Source organism: Artemia sp. Qi Xiang Cuo, chromosome 14 (genome assembly GCF_049724085.1).
Source record: "Artemia sp. Qi Xiang Cuo chromosome 14, ASM4972408v1, whole genome shotgun sequence".
In the NCBI taxonomy this organism is placed as follows: Eukaryota; Metazoa; Arthropoda; class Branchiopoda; order Anostraca; family Artemiidae; genus Artemia; species Artemia sp. Qi Xiang Cuo.
In genome coordinates, this window is record NC_142807.1 from 61,758,029 (window position 1) to 61,774,517 (window position 16,489).

Consider the following 16,489-nt stretch of genomic DNA (forward strand, 5'->3'; position numbering starts at 1 on the left):
ATACTAGAAAAACCGTTATAGATCGACATTAAAACAAAAAAAATTACATGAACTTCTCTACGTTTACAAAGGTAAATGCTGAACTAATTTTAACAAATGAGGGATTTTTTTTCAAATCTTTATCTGTTTAAAACATTTTAAAAATAATGCAAAAATAAATTAATAATCTTATTAAATATTATATAAAAACCTTTATATATCGAAATTAAAAAAAAAAAAATTACATGAAATTCTCTACTTTTACAAAGGTAAATGCTTAACTAAGTTTAACAACTGATGGATATTTTTTACAAGCTTTATATGTTGAAACACTTTTTAAAATCATGAAAAACTAAATGAATAATATGATGAAATATACAATAAAAACCGTTATAGATCGACATTAAAAAAAAAAAAATTACATGAACTTCTCTACGTTTACAAAGGTAAATGCTGAACTAAGTTTAACAACTGATGGATTTTTTTTCCAAGCTTTATATGTTGAAACCCTTTTTAAAATCATGCAAAACTCACTGAATAATCTGATGAAATATACTAGAAAAACCGTTATATATTGACATTAAAACAAAAAAAATTACATGAACTTCTCTACGTTTACAAAGGTAAATGCTGAACTAAGTTTAACAACTGATGTATTTTTTTTCCAAGATTTATCTTTTGAAACCATTTTTAAAATCATGCAAAAATCACTGAATAATATGATTAAATATAATAAAAAAACCGTTATATATCGAAATTAAAAAAAAAAAAAATACATGAACTTCTCTCCGTTTACAAAGTTAAATGCTGAACTAATTTTAACAACTTATTGATTTTTTTTCCAAGATTTATCTGTTGAAACCCTTTTTAAAATCATTCAAAACTCACTGAATAATCTTATTAAATATACTATAAAAACCGTTATAGATCTACATTAAAACAAAAAAAATTACATGAACTTCTCTACGTTTACAAAGGTAAATGCTGAACTAAGTTTAACAACTGATGGATTTTTTTTCCAAGCTTTATCTGTTGAAACCCTTTTTAAAATCATGCAAAACTCACTGAATAATCTGATGAAATATACTAGAAAAACCGTTATAGATCTACATTAAAAAAAAAAAAATTACATGAACTTCTCTACGTTTACAAAGGTAAATGCTGGACTAAGTTTAACAACTGATGGATTTTTTTTCCAAGCTTTATCTGTTGAAACCCTTTTTAAAATCATGCAAAACTCACTGAATAATCTTATTAAATATTCTAGAAAAACCTTTATATATCGACATTAAAAAAAAAAAAATTAAATTAACTTATATACTTTTAAAAAGGTAAATGATGAACTAAGTTTAACAAATGATGGATTTTTTTTCCAAGCTTTATATGTTGAAACCCTTTTAAAAATCATGCAAAACTCACTGAATAATCTGATGAAATATACTAGAAAAACCGTTATAGATCGACATTAAAAAAAAAAAATTACATGAACTTCTCTACGTTTACAAAGGTAAATGCTGAACTAAGTTTAACAACTTATGTATTTTTTTTCCAATCTTTATCTGTTGAAACCATTTTTAAAATCATGCAAAACTCACTGAATAATCTGATGAAATATACTAGAAAAACCGTTATAGATCGACATTAAAAAAAAAAAAATTACATGAACTTCTCTACGTTTACAAAGGTAAATGCTGAACTAAGTTTAACAACTGATGGATTTTTTTCCAAGCTTTATCTGTTGAAACCCTTTTTAAAATCAAGCAAAACTCACTGAATAATCTGATGAAATATACTAGAAAAACCGTTATAGATCGACATTAAAACAAAAAAAATTACATGAACTTCTCTACGTTTACAAAGGTAAATGCTGAACTAAGTTTAACAACTGATGGATTTTTTTCCAAGCTTTATCTGTTTAAACCCTTTTTAAAATCATGCAAAACTCACTGAATAATCTTATGAAATATACTAGAAAAACCGTTATATATCGACATTAAAAAAAAAAAAATTACATGAACTTCTCTAAGTTTACAAATGTAAATGCTGAACTAAGTTTAACAACTGATGGATTTTTTTTCCAAGCTTTATCTGTTGAAACCCTTTTTAAAATCATGCAAAACTCACTGAATAATCTGATGAAATATACTAGAAAAACCGTTATAGATCGACATTAAAAAAAAAAAATTACATGAAATTATCTACTTTTAAAAAGTTAAATGATTAAATAATTTTAAAAACTTTTTTATTTTTTTTCCAAGATTTATCTGTTTAAACCCTTTTTAAAATCATGCAAAACTCACTGAATAATCTGATGAAATATACTAGAAAAACCTTTATAGATCGACATTAAAAAAAAAAAAATTACATGAACTTCTCTACGTTTACAAAGGTAAATGCTGAACTAAGTTTAACAACTGATGGATTTTTTTACAAGCTTTATCTGTTGAAACCCTTTTTAAAATCATGCAAAACTCACTGAATAATCTGATGAAATATACTAGAAAAACCGTTATAGATTGACATTAAAACAAAAAAAATTACATGAACTTCTCTACGTTTACAAAGGTAAATGCTGAACTAAGTTTAACAACTGATGGATTTTTTTCCAAGCTTTATCTGTTGAAACCCTTTTTAAAATCATGCAAAACTCACTGAATAATCTGATGAAATATACTAGAAAAACCGTTATAGATCGACATTAAAACAAAAAAAATTACATGAACGTCTCTACGTTTACAAAGGTAAATGCTGAACTAAGTTTAACAACTGATGGATTTTTTTTAAAGGATTTATATTTTTAAAACATTTTTAAAATCATTAAAAACTCACTTAATAATATTATTAAATATTATATAAAAACCTTTATATATGGACATTAAAAAAAAAAAAATTACATGAACTTCTCTACGTTTACAAAGTTAAATGCTGAACTAAGTTTAACAACTGATGGATTTTTTTTCCAAGCTTTATCTGTTGAAACCCTTTTTAAAATCATGCAAAACTCACTTAATAATCTTATGAAATATACTACAAAAACCTTTATAGATCTACATTAAAAAAAAAAAAATTACATGAACTTCTCTACGTTTACAAAGGTAAATGCTGAACTAAGTTTAACAACTGATGGATTTTTTTTCCAAGCTTTATCTGTTGAAACCCTTTTTAAAATCATGCAAAACTCACTGAATAATATGATGAAATATACTAGAAAAACCGTTATAAATCGACATTAAAACAAAAAAAATTACATGAACTTCTCTACGTTTACAAAGGTAAATGCTGAACTAAGTTTAACAACTTATGGATTTTTTTTTCAAAGATTTATCTTTTTAAACAAATTTTAAAATAATTCAAAAATAAATTAATATTATTATTAAATATAATAGAAAAAACTTTATAGATCGACATTAAAAAAAAAAAAAATAAAAATAAATTATCTACGTTTACAAAGGTAAATGCTTAAAAAATTTTAAAAACTGAGGGATTTTTTTTCAAAGCTTTATATGTTGAAACCCTTTTTAAAATAATGCAAAACTCACTGAATAATCTGATGAAATATACTAGAAAAACCGTTATAGATCGACATTAAAAAAAAAAAAATTACATGAACTTCTCTACGTTTACAAAGGTAAATGCTGAACTAAGTTTAACAACTGAGGGATTTTTTTTCCAAGCTTTATCTGTTGAAACCCTTTTTAAAATCATGCAAAACTCACTTAATTTTCTGATGAAATATACTAGAAAAACCTTTATAGATAGACATTAAAAAAAAAAAAAATTACATTAACTTCTCTACGTTTACAAAGGTAAATGCTGAACTAAGTTTAACAACTGATGGATTTTTTTTACAAGATTTATATGTTGAAACACTTTTTAAAATAATGAAAAACTCACTGAATAATCTGATTAAATATACTAGAAAAACCGTTATAGATAGACATTAAAACAAAAAAAATTACATGAACTTCTCTACGTTTACAAAGGTAAATGCTGAACTAAGTTTAACAACTGATGGATTTTTTTTTCCAAGCTTTATCTGTTGAAACCCTTTTTAAAATCATACAAAACTCACTGAATAATCTGATTAAATATACTATAAAAACCTTTATATATCTAAATAAAAAAAAAAAATAATACACTAACTTCTATAATTTTAAAAAGGTAAATGCTGGACTAAGTTTAACAACTGATTGATTTTTTTTCCAGGCTTTAGCTGTTGAAACCCTTTTTAAAATCAAGCAAAACTCACTGAATAATCTGATGAAATATGCAAGAAAAACCATTATAGATCGACATTAAAAAAAAAAAAATTAAATGAACTTCTCTACGTTTACAAAGGTAAATGCTGAACTAAGTTTAACAACTGATGGATTTTTTTTTCCAATCTTTATGTTTTTAAACCCTTTTTAAAATCATTCAAAAATCACTTAATAATATTATTAAATATACTATAAAAACCGTTATATATAGACATTAAAAAAAAAAAAAATAAAATTAACTTATCTACGTTTACAAAGGTAAATGCTGAACTAAGTTTAACAACTGATGGATTTTTTTTCCAAGCTTTATCTGTTGAAACCCTTTTTAAAATCATGCAAAACTCACTGAATAATCTGATGAAATATACTAGAAAAACCATTATAGATCGACATTAGAAAAAAAAAAATTACATGAACTTCTCTACGTTTACAAAGGTAAATGCTGAACTAAGTTTAACAACTGATGGATTTTTTTTCCAAGCTTTATCTGTTGAAACCCTTTTTAAAATCATACAAAACTCACTGAATAATCTGATGAAATATACTAGAAAAACCGTTATAGATCGACATTAAAAAAAAAAAAATTACATGAACTTCTCTACGTTTACAAAGGTAAATACTGGACTAAGTTTAACAACTGAGGGATTTTTTTTCCAGGCTTTATCTGTTGAAACCCTTTTTAAAATCATGCAAAACTCACTGAATAATCTGATGAAATATACTAGAAAAACAGTTATAGATAGACATTAAAAAAAAAAAAATTACATGAACTTCTCTACGTTTACAAAGGTAAATGCTGAACTAAGTTTAACAACTGATGGATTTTTTTTCCAAGCTTTATCTGTTGAAACCCTTTTTAAAATCATTCAATAATCTGATTATATTATTAAATATAATTATATTATATAATATTATTAAATATAATATAAAAACCGTTATAGATCTAAATTAAAAAAAAAAAAAATAAATGAACTTCTCTACGTTTACAAAGGTAAATGCTGAACTAATTTTAACAACTGATGGATTTTTTTTACAAGCTTTATCTTTTGAAACCCTTTTAAAAATCATGCAAAACTCACTTAATAATCTGATGAAATATACTAGAAAAACCGTTATAAATCGACATTAAAACAAAAAAAATTACATGAACTTCTCTACGTTTACAAAGGTAAATGCTGAACTAAGTTTAACAACTGATGGATTTTTTTCCAAGCTTTATCTGTTGAAACCCTTTTTAAAATCATGCAAAACTCACTGAATAATCTGATTAAATATAATAGAAAAAACGTTATATATCGACATTAAAAAAAAAAAAAATTACATTAAATTCTCTACTTTTACAAAGGTAAATGCTTAAATAAGTTTAAAAAATTATTGATTTTTTTTCCAAGCTTTATCTTTTGAAACCCTTTTTAAAATCATTCAAAACTCAATTAATAATATTATTAAATATACTATAAAAACCTTTATATATATAAATTAAAAAAAAAAAAATTACATGAACTTCTCTACGTTTACAAATGTAAATGCTGAACTAAGTTTAAAAACTGATGGATTTTTTTTCCAAGCTTTATCTGTTGAAACCCTTTTTAAAATCATGCAAAACTCACTGAATAATCTGATGAAATATACTAGAAAAACCGTTATAGATCGACATTAAAACAAAAAAAACTACATGAACTTCTCTACGTTTACAAAGGTAAATGCTGAACTAAGTTTAACAACTGATGGATTTTTTTTCCAAGCTTTAGCTGTTGAAACCCTTTTTAAAATCATGCAAAACTCACTGAATAATCTGATGAAATATACTAGAAAAACAGTTATAGATCGACATTAAAAAAAAAAAAATTACATGAACTTTTATACTTTTACAAAGGTAAATGCTGAACTAAGTTTAACAACTGATGGATTTTTTTTCCAAGCTTTATCTGTTGAAACCCTTTTTAAAATAATTAAATAATCTGATTATATTATTAAATATAATTATATTATATAATATTATTAAATATAATAGAAAAAACGTTATATATCGACATTAAAAAAAAAAAAATTACATGAACTTCTCTACGTTTACAAAGGTAAATGATTAACTAAGTTTAACAACTGATGGATTTTTTTTCCAAGCTTTAGCTGTTGAAACCCTTTTTAAAATCATGCAAAACTCACTGAATAATCTGATGAAATATACAAGAAAAAACGTTATAGATCGACATTAAAAAAAAAAAAATTACATGAACTTCTATACGTTTACAAAGGTAAATTCTGAACTAAGTTTAACAACTGATGGATTTTTTTTTCAAAGATTTATCTGTTGAAAACCTTTTAAAAATCATACAAAACTCACTGAATAATATTATGAAATATACTAGAAAAACCGTTATAGATCGACATTAAAAAAAAAAAAAATTACATGAACTTCTCTACGTTTACAAAGGTAAATGCTGAACTAAGTTTAACAACTGATGGATTTCTTATAGATAAGGTTTCAAAATCCAAATACTTAGGTGTAATGATTGATTGCAATGGAAAGAACATACAAATTTATTTTTTATTAAATTGGAATAGGAGCTGATACTCTGTATAGATTGAAAAAATTCCTTCCTCAAAAGTTTTGCGAGCTCTTTATTTTACTCTTCTTGATTCTTATGTTTAATATAGTTATTACGTTTGGTCTAATCCTTTCAGCTATAATTTAAAGAGAATTTAAACCATACAAAATAGAGCAGCAAAGTCAATTTATTTTAATAGATTTAATGCTCAAGAAGTTTTTTAAATGCCAATTACTAACAGTAAAACAAATTTTACAGCTCCAAACTGATGTATTTATGTATAAATACTTAAATGGTCTAGCAACCCCAGGGCTAACACAACTTGCCCTCTTTGATTTATCGATGTACTATCATGCTTATCCAGCGTTGTCATCTACATATTTTTCTCTCATTTCGGATATTTGTTACGCGAAAAGAGCAGCTTTTTCCATAAGATATGTTGGAGCGAAATTATGGAAAACTAATCAACTGGAAATAAAAGATTCTGTTTCAGTTCTATCATTTCCATATAATTATAAAAAATATGTACTTTCTATTAATAGACATGAATAGTTTTTAGCAGGATTCCCTCTTTTTTGCTGTACGTAGTGCCTTTGGTTAAATAGTCTGCGATGTGTTATGCATTAATATGATGTATATTGTCATGTTGATCAGTGATGCATTATTGCACGTTGGGCTAACATTTAGGCCCTAGTAACCATTGATCAGTCACTGGAGTAGTGTTCTTATTTGTGCGTTTCTCATTCAGTAAAGTCGGAGTCAAAGATGAGATTATAATCTTGTGCAAAATTCAACCCCAAATCCTCAACTTTTTTGTCAAATTTGAGGAAAGATTTATATTTTTATTCGGTATTAAATATGTTTAATAACTAAACATATCACTACAAAACTTCCTTCGCGAAAATTATAAATTGTGCTACTGAATTGTGGACCTTCTCTACTGGATCTGGGAATTGGTGTCAAAATCAAATTAAAATTTTGGACTCTCTGAGATTCTGCTGGAACTACTCCGTTTTTTTTTTCATATTCAGTATAATTTTCGACTTTTGGTCTAAATTTTATCGAATCTAAAACTGTTCGGGGTGCTACACTTGGACTTAGTTTTGGGTGTCATGAGTCAACACAGCAAAATATCTTAAATTTTTTTTACTAATTACTTTTGCTTTCTTTAAATAAAATTATATTATAAGTTCTTACTGCATTGCTTTCAATTTATAGTTAAAACCTAGGACTGGAAGTCAAGAATAATTTCAGCTTTGCATCGTATCTTGATTCAAAGTGCCGCAACTAGAATTACGAACTTACATAATAGAACTTAATATTACGTTAATTACCTGCGCCGATTGAAAATCAATATCTTTCATATAAGCAAAGCGAAACTAAGTATGTATCAAAAATAAGTACACTTAACCGTACGAGCAATTTACAATGTCAGGTGACAGACTACAGTAGATGCAAAGAAAAATATTGTGCATCTGATCAAAGCGCATCAAAGACATCTGACGAAAATCTTCTAATTTTGGTCAAATGTCTGTTGGAAAAAACAAACGTGAAATGGGGCTGGTTGCCCTTCCATGAATTTTTACTCTCAAGAATAGCACTGGAGCTTTATATTTTCAATTGAATGAGACCCTTTCGGAGTTTCTACGACAACTCCAGCCATGCAAACTGCACTGGTGAAAAAAAAAACAATAAAAAATACACCTTTGCCCGCTTCATTACTTACTTAAGCAGCGCTATTGCTCTGACTACGAGGGAAGGCGTCGTAAAATTCAACCGTCAGGACATCCAACGTCATAACATCCACAAAATCCATCATAACATCGACAGAAAAATCCGTCAGAACCAGCAACCGTCACAAAATCCAAAATTTTAAAACTTTAGTTTCTAGGGGTTTAGGGTGGAAAAGGTACCCAGGTAAGGTAGGGGCGGATCCAGGATATTTTTAGGGGGGTACAAAATAGGTTGATTCGATAAACGTGCGTTAGGAGCAAGTTTAATTAACGCAGACTTGCGTTAATTAAGTGAATTACACTACTTCAGAATATTTTAGGGGGACGCGCGTCCCCCTCGCCCCCCTCAGGATCCGCCACAGAGGTTAGGTTAGGTTACATATTTAATATATGCTATGCTTTACCCCACCCCCCTGATGTGCAAATATATAGCCGAAATTTATTTCTAAACCATTATATAATTATTACTATTATATAAACTTATAAATTTTTTTGGATGTTGTGACGGTTGGTGGTTCTGACAGTTGGATGTTATGACGTTTGTTGCTTGTGACGGTTGTTCGAAATGGTAGCACCCTTGACTATGAAAGCTTGACGCTTGAAAAACATCAATGTTCGTGTTTATTAACTAAAAAAAAAAATTGTTTTAACTGAAAGTAAGGAGCGACATTAAAACTTAAAACGAACAGAAGTTATTCCGTCCCCTCCTCAGCGCCTCGCTCTTTGCGCTAAAGTTTTTTATTGTTAAAAAAAAGTTGTGAGACAGGTCAAACTTTAGCGTAAAGAGTGAGGCGTTGAGGAGGGGACAGCCCCTTTCATATACGGAATAATTTCTGTTCGTTTTAAGTTTTAATGTCGCTTCTTACTTTCCGTTAAAAAACGTGTTTTTTTATAGTTAATTTCTGAACGTTTTTGAATTAATCCATCTTTGATTTTGGCTCACCGTACATGAATAATTAAAACGAAATTCGCATATTAATTTTCCTTTTTTTGGCTAATTGACTTTTTTTTTTGAACAAAATCAAAATTGAACAAAATCAAAATTTTGTTCTGACGTAACTTGCGAATTAACTTACGTAACGAATTTCTATATTCGTATGTTTTATTACGTACATTAGGGAGTTCGCTCTCTAGTCAATACCTCGCTCTTTACGCTAAAGTTCGAATTTTGTTTGAATCAAAAACCCCTGAATCAAAAAGGCTGGTTAGAATAGATAGCTCTTTCGAAAGCACAAAAAAACTTTATCATAAAGAGCGAGGCATTGACGAGTGGGCGAATCCCCTTATATACGTAATAATTTCTGCTCTTTTTAAGATTTAATGCTGGTTTTTACTGTCTGTTGAAAACACTTGTTTCTTTTTATTTAATTTCTGAACGTTTTTTAAATAATGCTGGGAAATCATAGAAATGTCCCTTCTCCCAAGGAAATATACTTTATTGAAAGATCCTCCCCCGTAACCCCTACTCTGACCCTGACCCCCACCAGAAAAAAATTCCTCCTGAAAGCGCCTGTATACTTCCCAATAACCAATACTATATGTAAAAAATGGGTAAAGCTTGTAACTTGCAGCCCTTCCCCCGGGACAAGTGGGGGAATAAGTCACCATCAAAGAAGTATTAATTAGATTTTCGACTACGCTGAACAAAATGGCTATCTCAAAATTTTGATTGGGTGACTTTTGGGAAAAAATGAGCGTGGGAGGGGGCGAAGTTGCCCTCCAGTTATTTTGGTCATTTAAAAAGGGCACTAGAACTTTTAATTTCCGTTCGAATGGCTCTCTCACGATATTTTTAGGACTAATGGATCGATACGATCACCCGTTAAAAAAAATCTACATTTTTTTAGATAGAAGCTTGAAGCTTCTATAGTAGCGTTCTCTTATATGTTGCATCTAATGTTGTGATTTTAATTAAAGTTTTATGACTTTTAGGGGTTATTTCCCCCTTTTTTCGAAAATACGGCAAATTTTCTCAGACGCGTAACTTTTGATGGCTAAGCCTATGCTTGATGAAACTTATATATTTGAAATCAGCATAAAAATTAGATTCTTTGATGTATCTATTGGTATCAAAATTCCGTTTTTTAGAGTTTCATTTACTATTGAGCCGGGTCTCTCCTTACTTACAGTTCGTTACCACGAACTGTTTGATTGATTCAGTTCACCGTCGAGTTTTCGATTTATGGACTTGATGTCCCAACGAAAGTGAACTGTCACGGGAAGATTTTTTGGGGGGGAGGGGGGTGAGTTTCCGCAGGGAGGAATCTACGAGGAGCTGAATTATCCGTTGGGGAATTTTGCTGGGGGAGTTTACCAAATACTTTAAAATTTAATAATAAGATCGTTATTGATACGCGGTGGGGAATTTTCCACGGGGAGAATTTTCCTTGGAGGTGAGTTTTTCCACAGGAGAAAATCTCTTGATGTGGGGGGAGGAATTCCCCTTGAATTCCCATTCTTTTGGGATCGCAGCAGTGCACGAAGGATAAGCTAGCCTTAATTGCTACAATAAAAACATACAATAGTTACTTGAGACATAATTCTAGCTTAAAAAAGCTAATGCAATTCATAAACACAAAAATACGTTCAAAGGTCACCAGATAAAAATGACGGCTGATCAACCATCGTTATCAGCAAAAAATTTTAATTTTGGCTATATCGATTCGTAATGGCCAAAAATAGATATCTGTTGGAAAAATATCTTGTTGATTCACAACGGTCGAAATACGCCTGCATTTGTTTTCTTTCCAGTGGGCTTGCAGTTTACTGGGCACACACCCTGAGCAAAGAAAACCTTGGAGGAAACATTTTTTTTAGTTGGGTCAAAACAGGATAAACATTGTTTTCCTCCGCTCAGTAAGAATTTTTAGGGATAGACATGACTAAGACAGGAATAAAGTAGACTTGACTAATAGAAATTGACCTAGAATAACCAGTTTTGGTAGATAAAATGGATTACATTGATCCGTGGCCCAAAAAAATTGATTTGGTTTGCTGATCCGTTTGAAAATATCAGGACATATAGACAGGGCCAAGGGAAGCTCGGTAAAGACAAATAATTAAGGAAACAAATCGGATTTTTTTTTTACTCTTTTTTAAGACATTTTTAAGACATTAAACCATTTTATTTTTTATGTTAGCAACTTTGACATGCATAAATTTAAACTAGTACACAATTACAATCAAATGGAACAAGAACAGATTTTTTTTCTTCTGATCTTGGTGCTAGATTTATATTATTAACCAAGCACTATGATAACGAAATTCAATCCCCCATTCAATCCTTTTCCAAGTGTAACAAACGCTATCTTGATAATTCTATTCCGACCTCATTCCCCCGAATGCCAATATATAGCCCTAGGCCTTATACAGAAGCTAACTATTTTTGTGTACCTCTTTCTCATAAAAGAAACTGATTCGTAATTCTAAAAAGCCTAAAACAAATCTGAAAAATAAAACGAAAGCAAAGTCCACATAACTCTTTTATATAGCTATGGGCTGTATCCAGGCATTGGGGGGATGATTGTCACGGTTGGGTTTATTATATTTGTACCGTAATGGCTATGGGGTCGGCACGCTGAGTTAGGAATCCTTTGTCCGAGGGGCACGAGTTCAATTCCTGGCGTGGCCGGCTATTTGGTTTCAGACGGGGGTAAGTGGCATGAATCCGTAAGCTCAGCCACAGTCCACCCAGGAAGTTAAGCATGAAGGGTGTGCAAAAGCACAGGATGGATGGCCCCCAAACCCCATTGCACTTTTTGGCCGAAGGGCCTCGAAACGGAGATCAGCCCCGCCAGCTTGAACCTTGAAGGTCTAGTGCTGACATACTTACTTACTTACTATTATGTTTGGGAAGAGTGGTGAATGGGGAATTGAAAGGTATAATTATTTCGTTATTACTGCGTTCGATTCAGAAAAGGAATCTGGCGCTAAGATTACCGAAAATACATCCGAGACAAGACAAAATTCAGCAAAATGTTCTATATTGCTATTTATTTCACATTTAACTTTTTATGTTAAACAAAACTGCATTTTAAAACAGAATGGAGTGATCAAATTATGCTGATAGATTTGACTAAAATGAAGCCAGTCAAGTTTTAATTCATTATTTCTAGGCCTAGAAAATTTGATTAACATTGAATGTTTTTAGTGTCGAAATTTGTGCTTTAAGAAATATCGTATTCATAAATGGTTTTTTTTAGATGAGTTTTTTTTTAATATTTGTTTATGATTATAGGAGCTTACCCCTCCCCCCCCCCCCCCCTCAACAGAAAATAAACCCCAGAAAATACTCCCTCGCAGAAAATGTACCCCGGAAAACAGCCCCCCAAGGAAAATACCCCACCCACGGAATTATTTTCCGGGGTATTTATATTCCGCGGGGTGTATTTTCCACGGGGGTGGGGGTATTTTCCGTGGGGGTATTTTACAAGTGGAGGGGGTGTATTTTCTGGGGGACAGATACCGGCCACCAGATTAGACAACTCCCGCTTAATTATAAGTGTGTGACATATTTCGCGAAAGGGGAGCTGTTTCTCAGAAATATACTGCAATATTTTTAGCTTTCCAATTTAAGTCGTAAACTAACCCGACTGACAGACTTAATGATGGTCTAAATTTATGCCTCTCTCGAATTCGGGATTCCTTCGCTCTGGAAACTTTAGCATTGGTTCGATATTTTCTTCTCTGAGCCTAGTTGAAATCTAACATCGATCGTGAGAACTTGAAATAAATATTGAAATAAAAATGGATCTTTTTGTGATCAAAGCATAATATTTTGAAGTATTGTGAAGTATAAAATTTTCTTATCAGCTCGAGTTTCGGAAGAAGTTTTATTATGATTCTGAAAAATCTAAAACATTAGCCTTTTCGAACTTTACTCAAAAACATAGCTGGAGCTTTTAAATTTATTAGCTCCACAATGGTAAGATTTGCTTCTGGTCCTTATACCTCCTACGGATATACCCCAAGCTATGGGTCTTCCAGTACAGGGTATAGTACTACATCTTACACTACACCATACAACTACACAGGAGGTTCTTCTCACTCTTACATTGGAAGCATTGGAAGCTCTCTGTACTCAGGCTCAAGTAGCTTATTGAACACACTCAGATCATTTACTGGTTTCGGTTTTGCTCTCGGAGGAACCCATGTTAACTCTAGGTCGAGGCAAGCGTCAACAGCCTATGATCCAATCTCGAGTTACCGATATATTCAGAGTGATCCAGTGAGTAGAAATACTAGCCATGAGCCACTATCGGGAAGAAAGAGCTTAGATAATCCTTCTACAAGCAGCTACCAGCGACCGTATGAATCTACTGGAAACTACAAAAACTACTATGCACCTACTACTTACTATACCCCCATAAAAAGGGAAGGCGAGGACCGACTCTTAAAAAATATTGACACTGCAAAAATTGACTTGACAAAAAAGCGGGAGCCTGGTAAACCCGGTGAAATAAAAAGGGAGCAAACTTATGGCACAATCCGCAGAAACCGACAAGTTGTGCGTATGACAACACAGCATCTTCCTGATACTGCTGAACTCGAAAAATCCGTTGCAGAGAAAGAAAAACAAAAATTAGCTTACCAGCAAGCCTTGAAAATGCCCAGTCCCAAGAAGGAGCCTTGCTCTTCAAAGACTAGCTCCACAGCAGAAATTTTAAAAGAAACTATTAGTGAAAATAGTGTTCCCTTAAAAAAGACAAAGGCCCAAAAGCTCGTAGAAAAGCATATGATACCTTCTGTTAAGAAAGAAACACAAAAAAGAACAGTTTTTAAATATGGTCGAGAAAAGAATGACGACATGCTTCCAGAGAAAAATCTTGAAAGAAAAATGACACAAAAACATATCACTATTCGACCAAACATACCCGAGAAAAAAGCTCTTTTAGAAGGAGAGAAGACTTTAAATGCCTCTGAGACAAAATTAAACATATACTTTAAGAAAGATGAGGTAGAAATTGAAAAGCTGTCTAAGACAAAGTGCACAGTGAAACAGAAGAAAGGAACGGTTAAAGCCAAAATCATCAACCCTGAAAAAAGTTTAAATGAAATGTCTAAGGGAGATAAAATTGATAACACTGTAGAAAATGTTAAGAAAAAAAGGCCACAGACTACCATAAAAAGAGTGCGTGAAAGTAAAACCAAAGAGACAAGCTGTTCAGAGCAAGGTATGCATTTTAACAGAAAGTAAACTACAAAAAAGATGAAGGCACAAAAAAGAAAAATATCGTTAATGCGCCTTCCCGTGTTTCAAAGTAGAGATATAGTTACTTTATCTACTGATTAATTTGCTCTTTTTACTTAGTATTTATTATTTTTATCGTTATCCTGACCTTCTTTTTCTTTTATTTATTGTTAACCAGTTCCTAATTTTACTATTTTCTTTCATCTTTGTGTAATGTAAGTAACTGAAGTTACTTTGGCCATCACAAACTAATAACAATGTTTAATTGTGTTAAAGGTGGCCAAATCAGACAGGAAATAAACTTTTATTTTGTTTATAATGTGTTTACTTATTTGCTGCAGATGACTTAAATACTTTTCAAAATATGCTTATTTTTGGAAAAAAAGGCTGTTTCAAAGAAGAAAAATCAGATACGCCTGAGCCTAAAATAAGTAAGAACTCTCATTAACAGTAACTGCACTATAGAGTTTTTTTTTTTAAGCAAGGCTAAAACAACTATGAAGAAAGTGTTTAAAAATTAAACCAAAAAGGGCAGTTGCTTAAAGCAAGGCATCCTACATTAAGATGCGAGTGAACTTCAAAAATTAAAAAAAAAAAACTCTTTTTAATGATTTGGAATCTTTCATTGTTTCGGGGGAGAGTCGTAATTACTTTACCAACTGATTAATTTGTTTCACTTACTGTTTACCATTACTATTTATGTTATTCGATAATAAAAGTTCCCAGGACATCAAAATAAAGCATTTTGGCCACTTGGACCTATCTTAAGTCAATTTATAACTAAAAGCCTCGATTCACTAAGAATTTTTGGGGGATTGTTTCAAAATTATGAATTTTTGGGTGTAATGCCTCATTCTGTCCGAGCTGCCGGGTTCAACCATGAAAATAAATAAGCAAAACTGAAATAAGCAAAATTAGTAAAAATAAATTTAATAAATAAATATATGTATATATAAATGTCAAATAAATCGAAGATAAACATAATATAATATAATAAATGCAGCATGTAAAATAAATATAAGAAAATATGATATAAAATACAATATGTAAAGTAATATCATTACCGGGAAAATAAATAAGCAACACTGAAATAAGCAGAATAAGCAAATAAATATGCAAAACTAATAAAATAAAGGAAATAAGTAAATACATATAAAAATAAAATTAAATTAAAATAAATATATATGATTAAATAATATAATATAAAATAAATAAATAAATATAAAATAGATAAATATGTCAAATAATTTAAAATAAATAACATAATATAAATGTAATGAGAATAGATAAGCATAGTTTGACAACAGTTTTCGTGTATAACAAAATTAACATTAACAGTTGATTCGTAATGACGACTAAACCTTCAACGGAAGACTAAGCCTTCTTAAGCATTTTGATGCCATATTTTTATTTAGCTTACTTTTGCTGATCTTTTGCCTGCTTTCCTTATTTTGTTTAATTTGATGTTCGCCACTACGAAAAATGTCATACCTCCATATAAGGCCGTATCCGGGGGGGGGGGGCTAGGAGTTTTGAACCCCCCGACACCCGACATGTTTTTCCAACTCGCAAAAACGGAACAAAAATGAAAATAAAAAAATGTTCGTTTTTAAATTTTTTTTTGTACCCCACTAAAAGGAAGCTTTTGGAACCCCCCCCCCCCGAAAAGAAAATTATGGATACGGCCATGGTTCCATGTGACCTTGTTTTTACTGTCACTTCAACTTAATGAGTTCAAACAATCAGATTTCATTTTCTCTGTTCTTGTTACCAGCTCTC

General features: G+C 30.5%; 1 protein-coding gene across 3 annotated transcripts in view; it reads left to right on the top strand.

Moving 5' to 3' along the window:
- The window catches only part of Pkcdelta (Protein kinase C delta), a 260,317-nt gene that overhangs the window by 90,629 nt on the left and 153,199 nt on the right, over positions 1-16,489 (top strand). The window contains exon 1 of one of the 3 annotated variants that reach the window (XM_089100649.1): positions 11,292-11,376. The exons of 1 other annotated variant lie outside the window; for it this stretch is intronic. Coding sequence is in view for 1 of the 2 variants with exons in the window: in XM_089100648.1 (XP_088956774.1) it covers positions 13,442-14,693 (1,252 nt within the window). In the remaining variant the exon portion in view is untranslated. Of the gene's footprint in view, positions 1-11,291; positions 11,377-13,248; positions 14,694-16,489 lie in introns of those variants that run through there. One more of the 3 variants, XM_089100648.1, reaches the window with a different exon arrangement.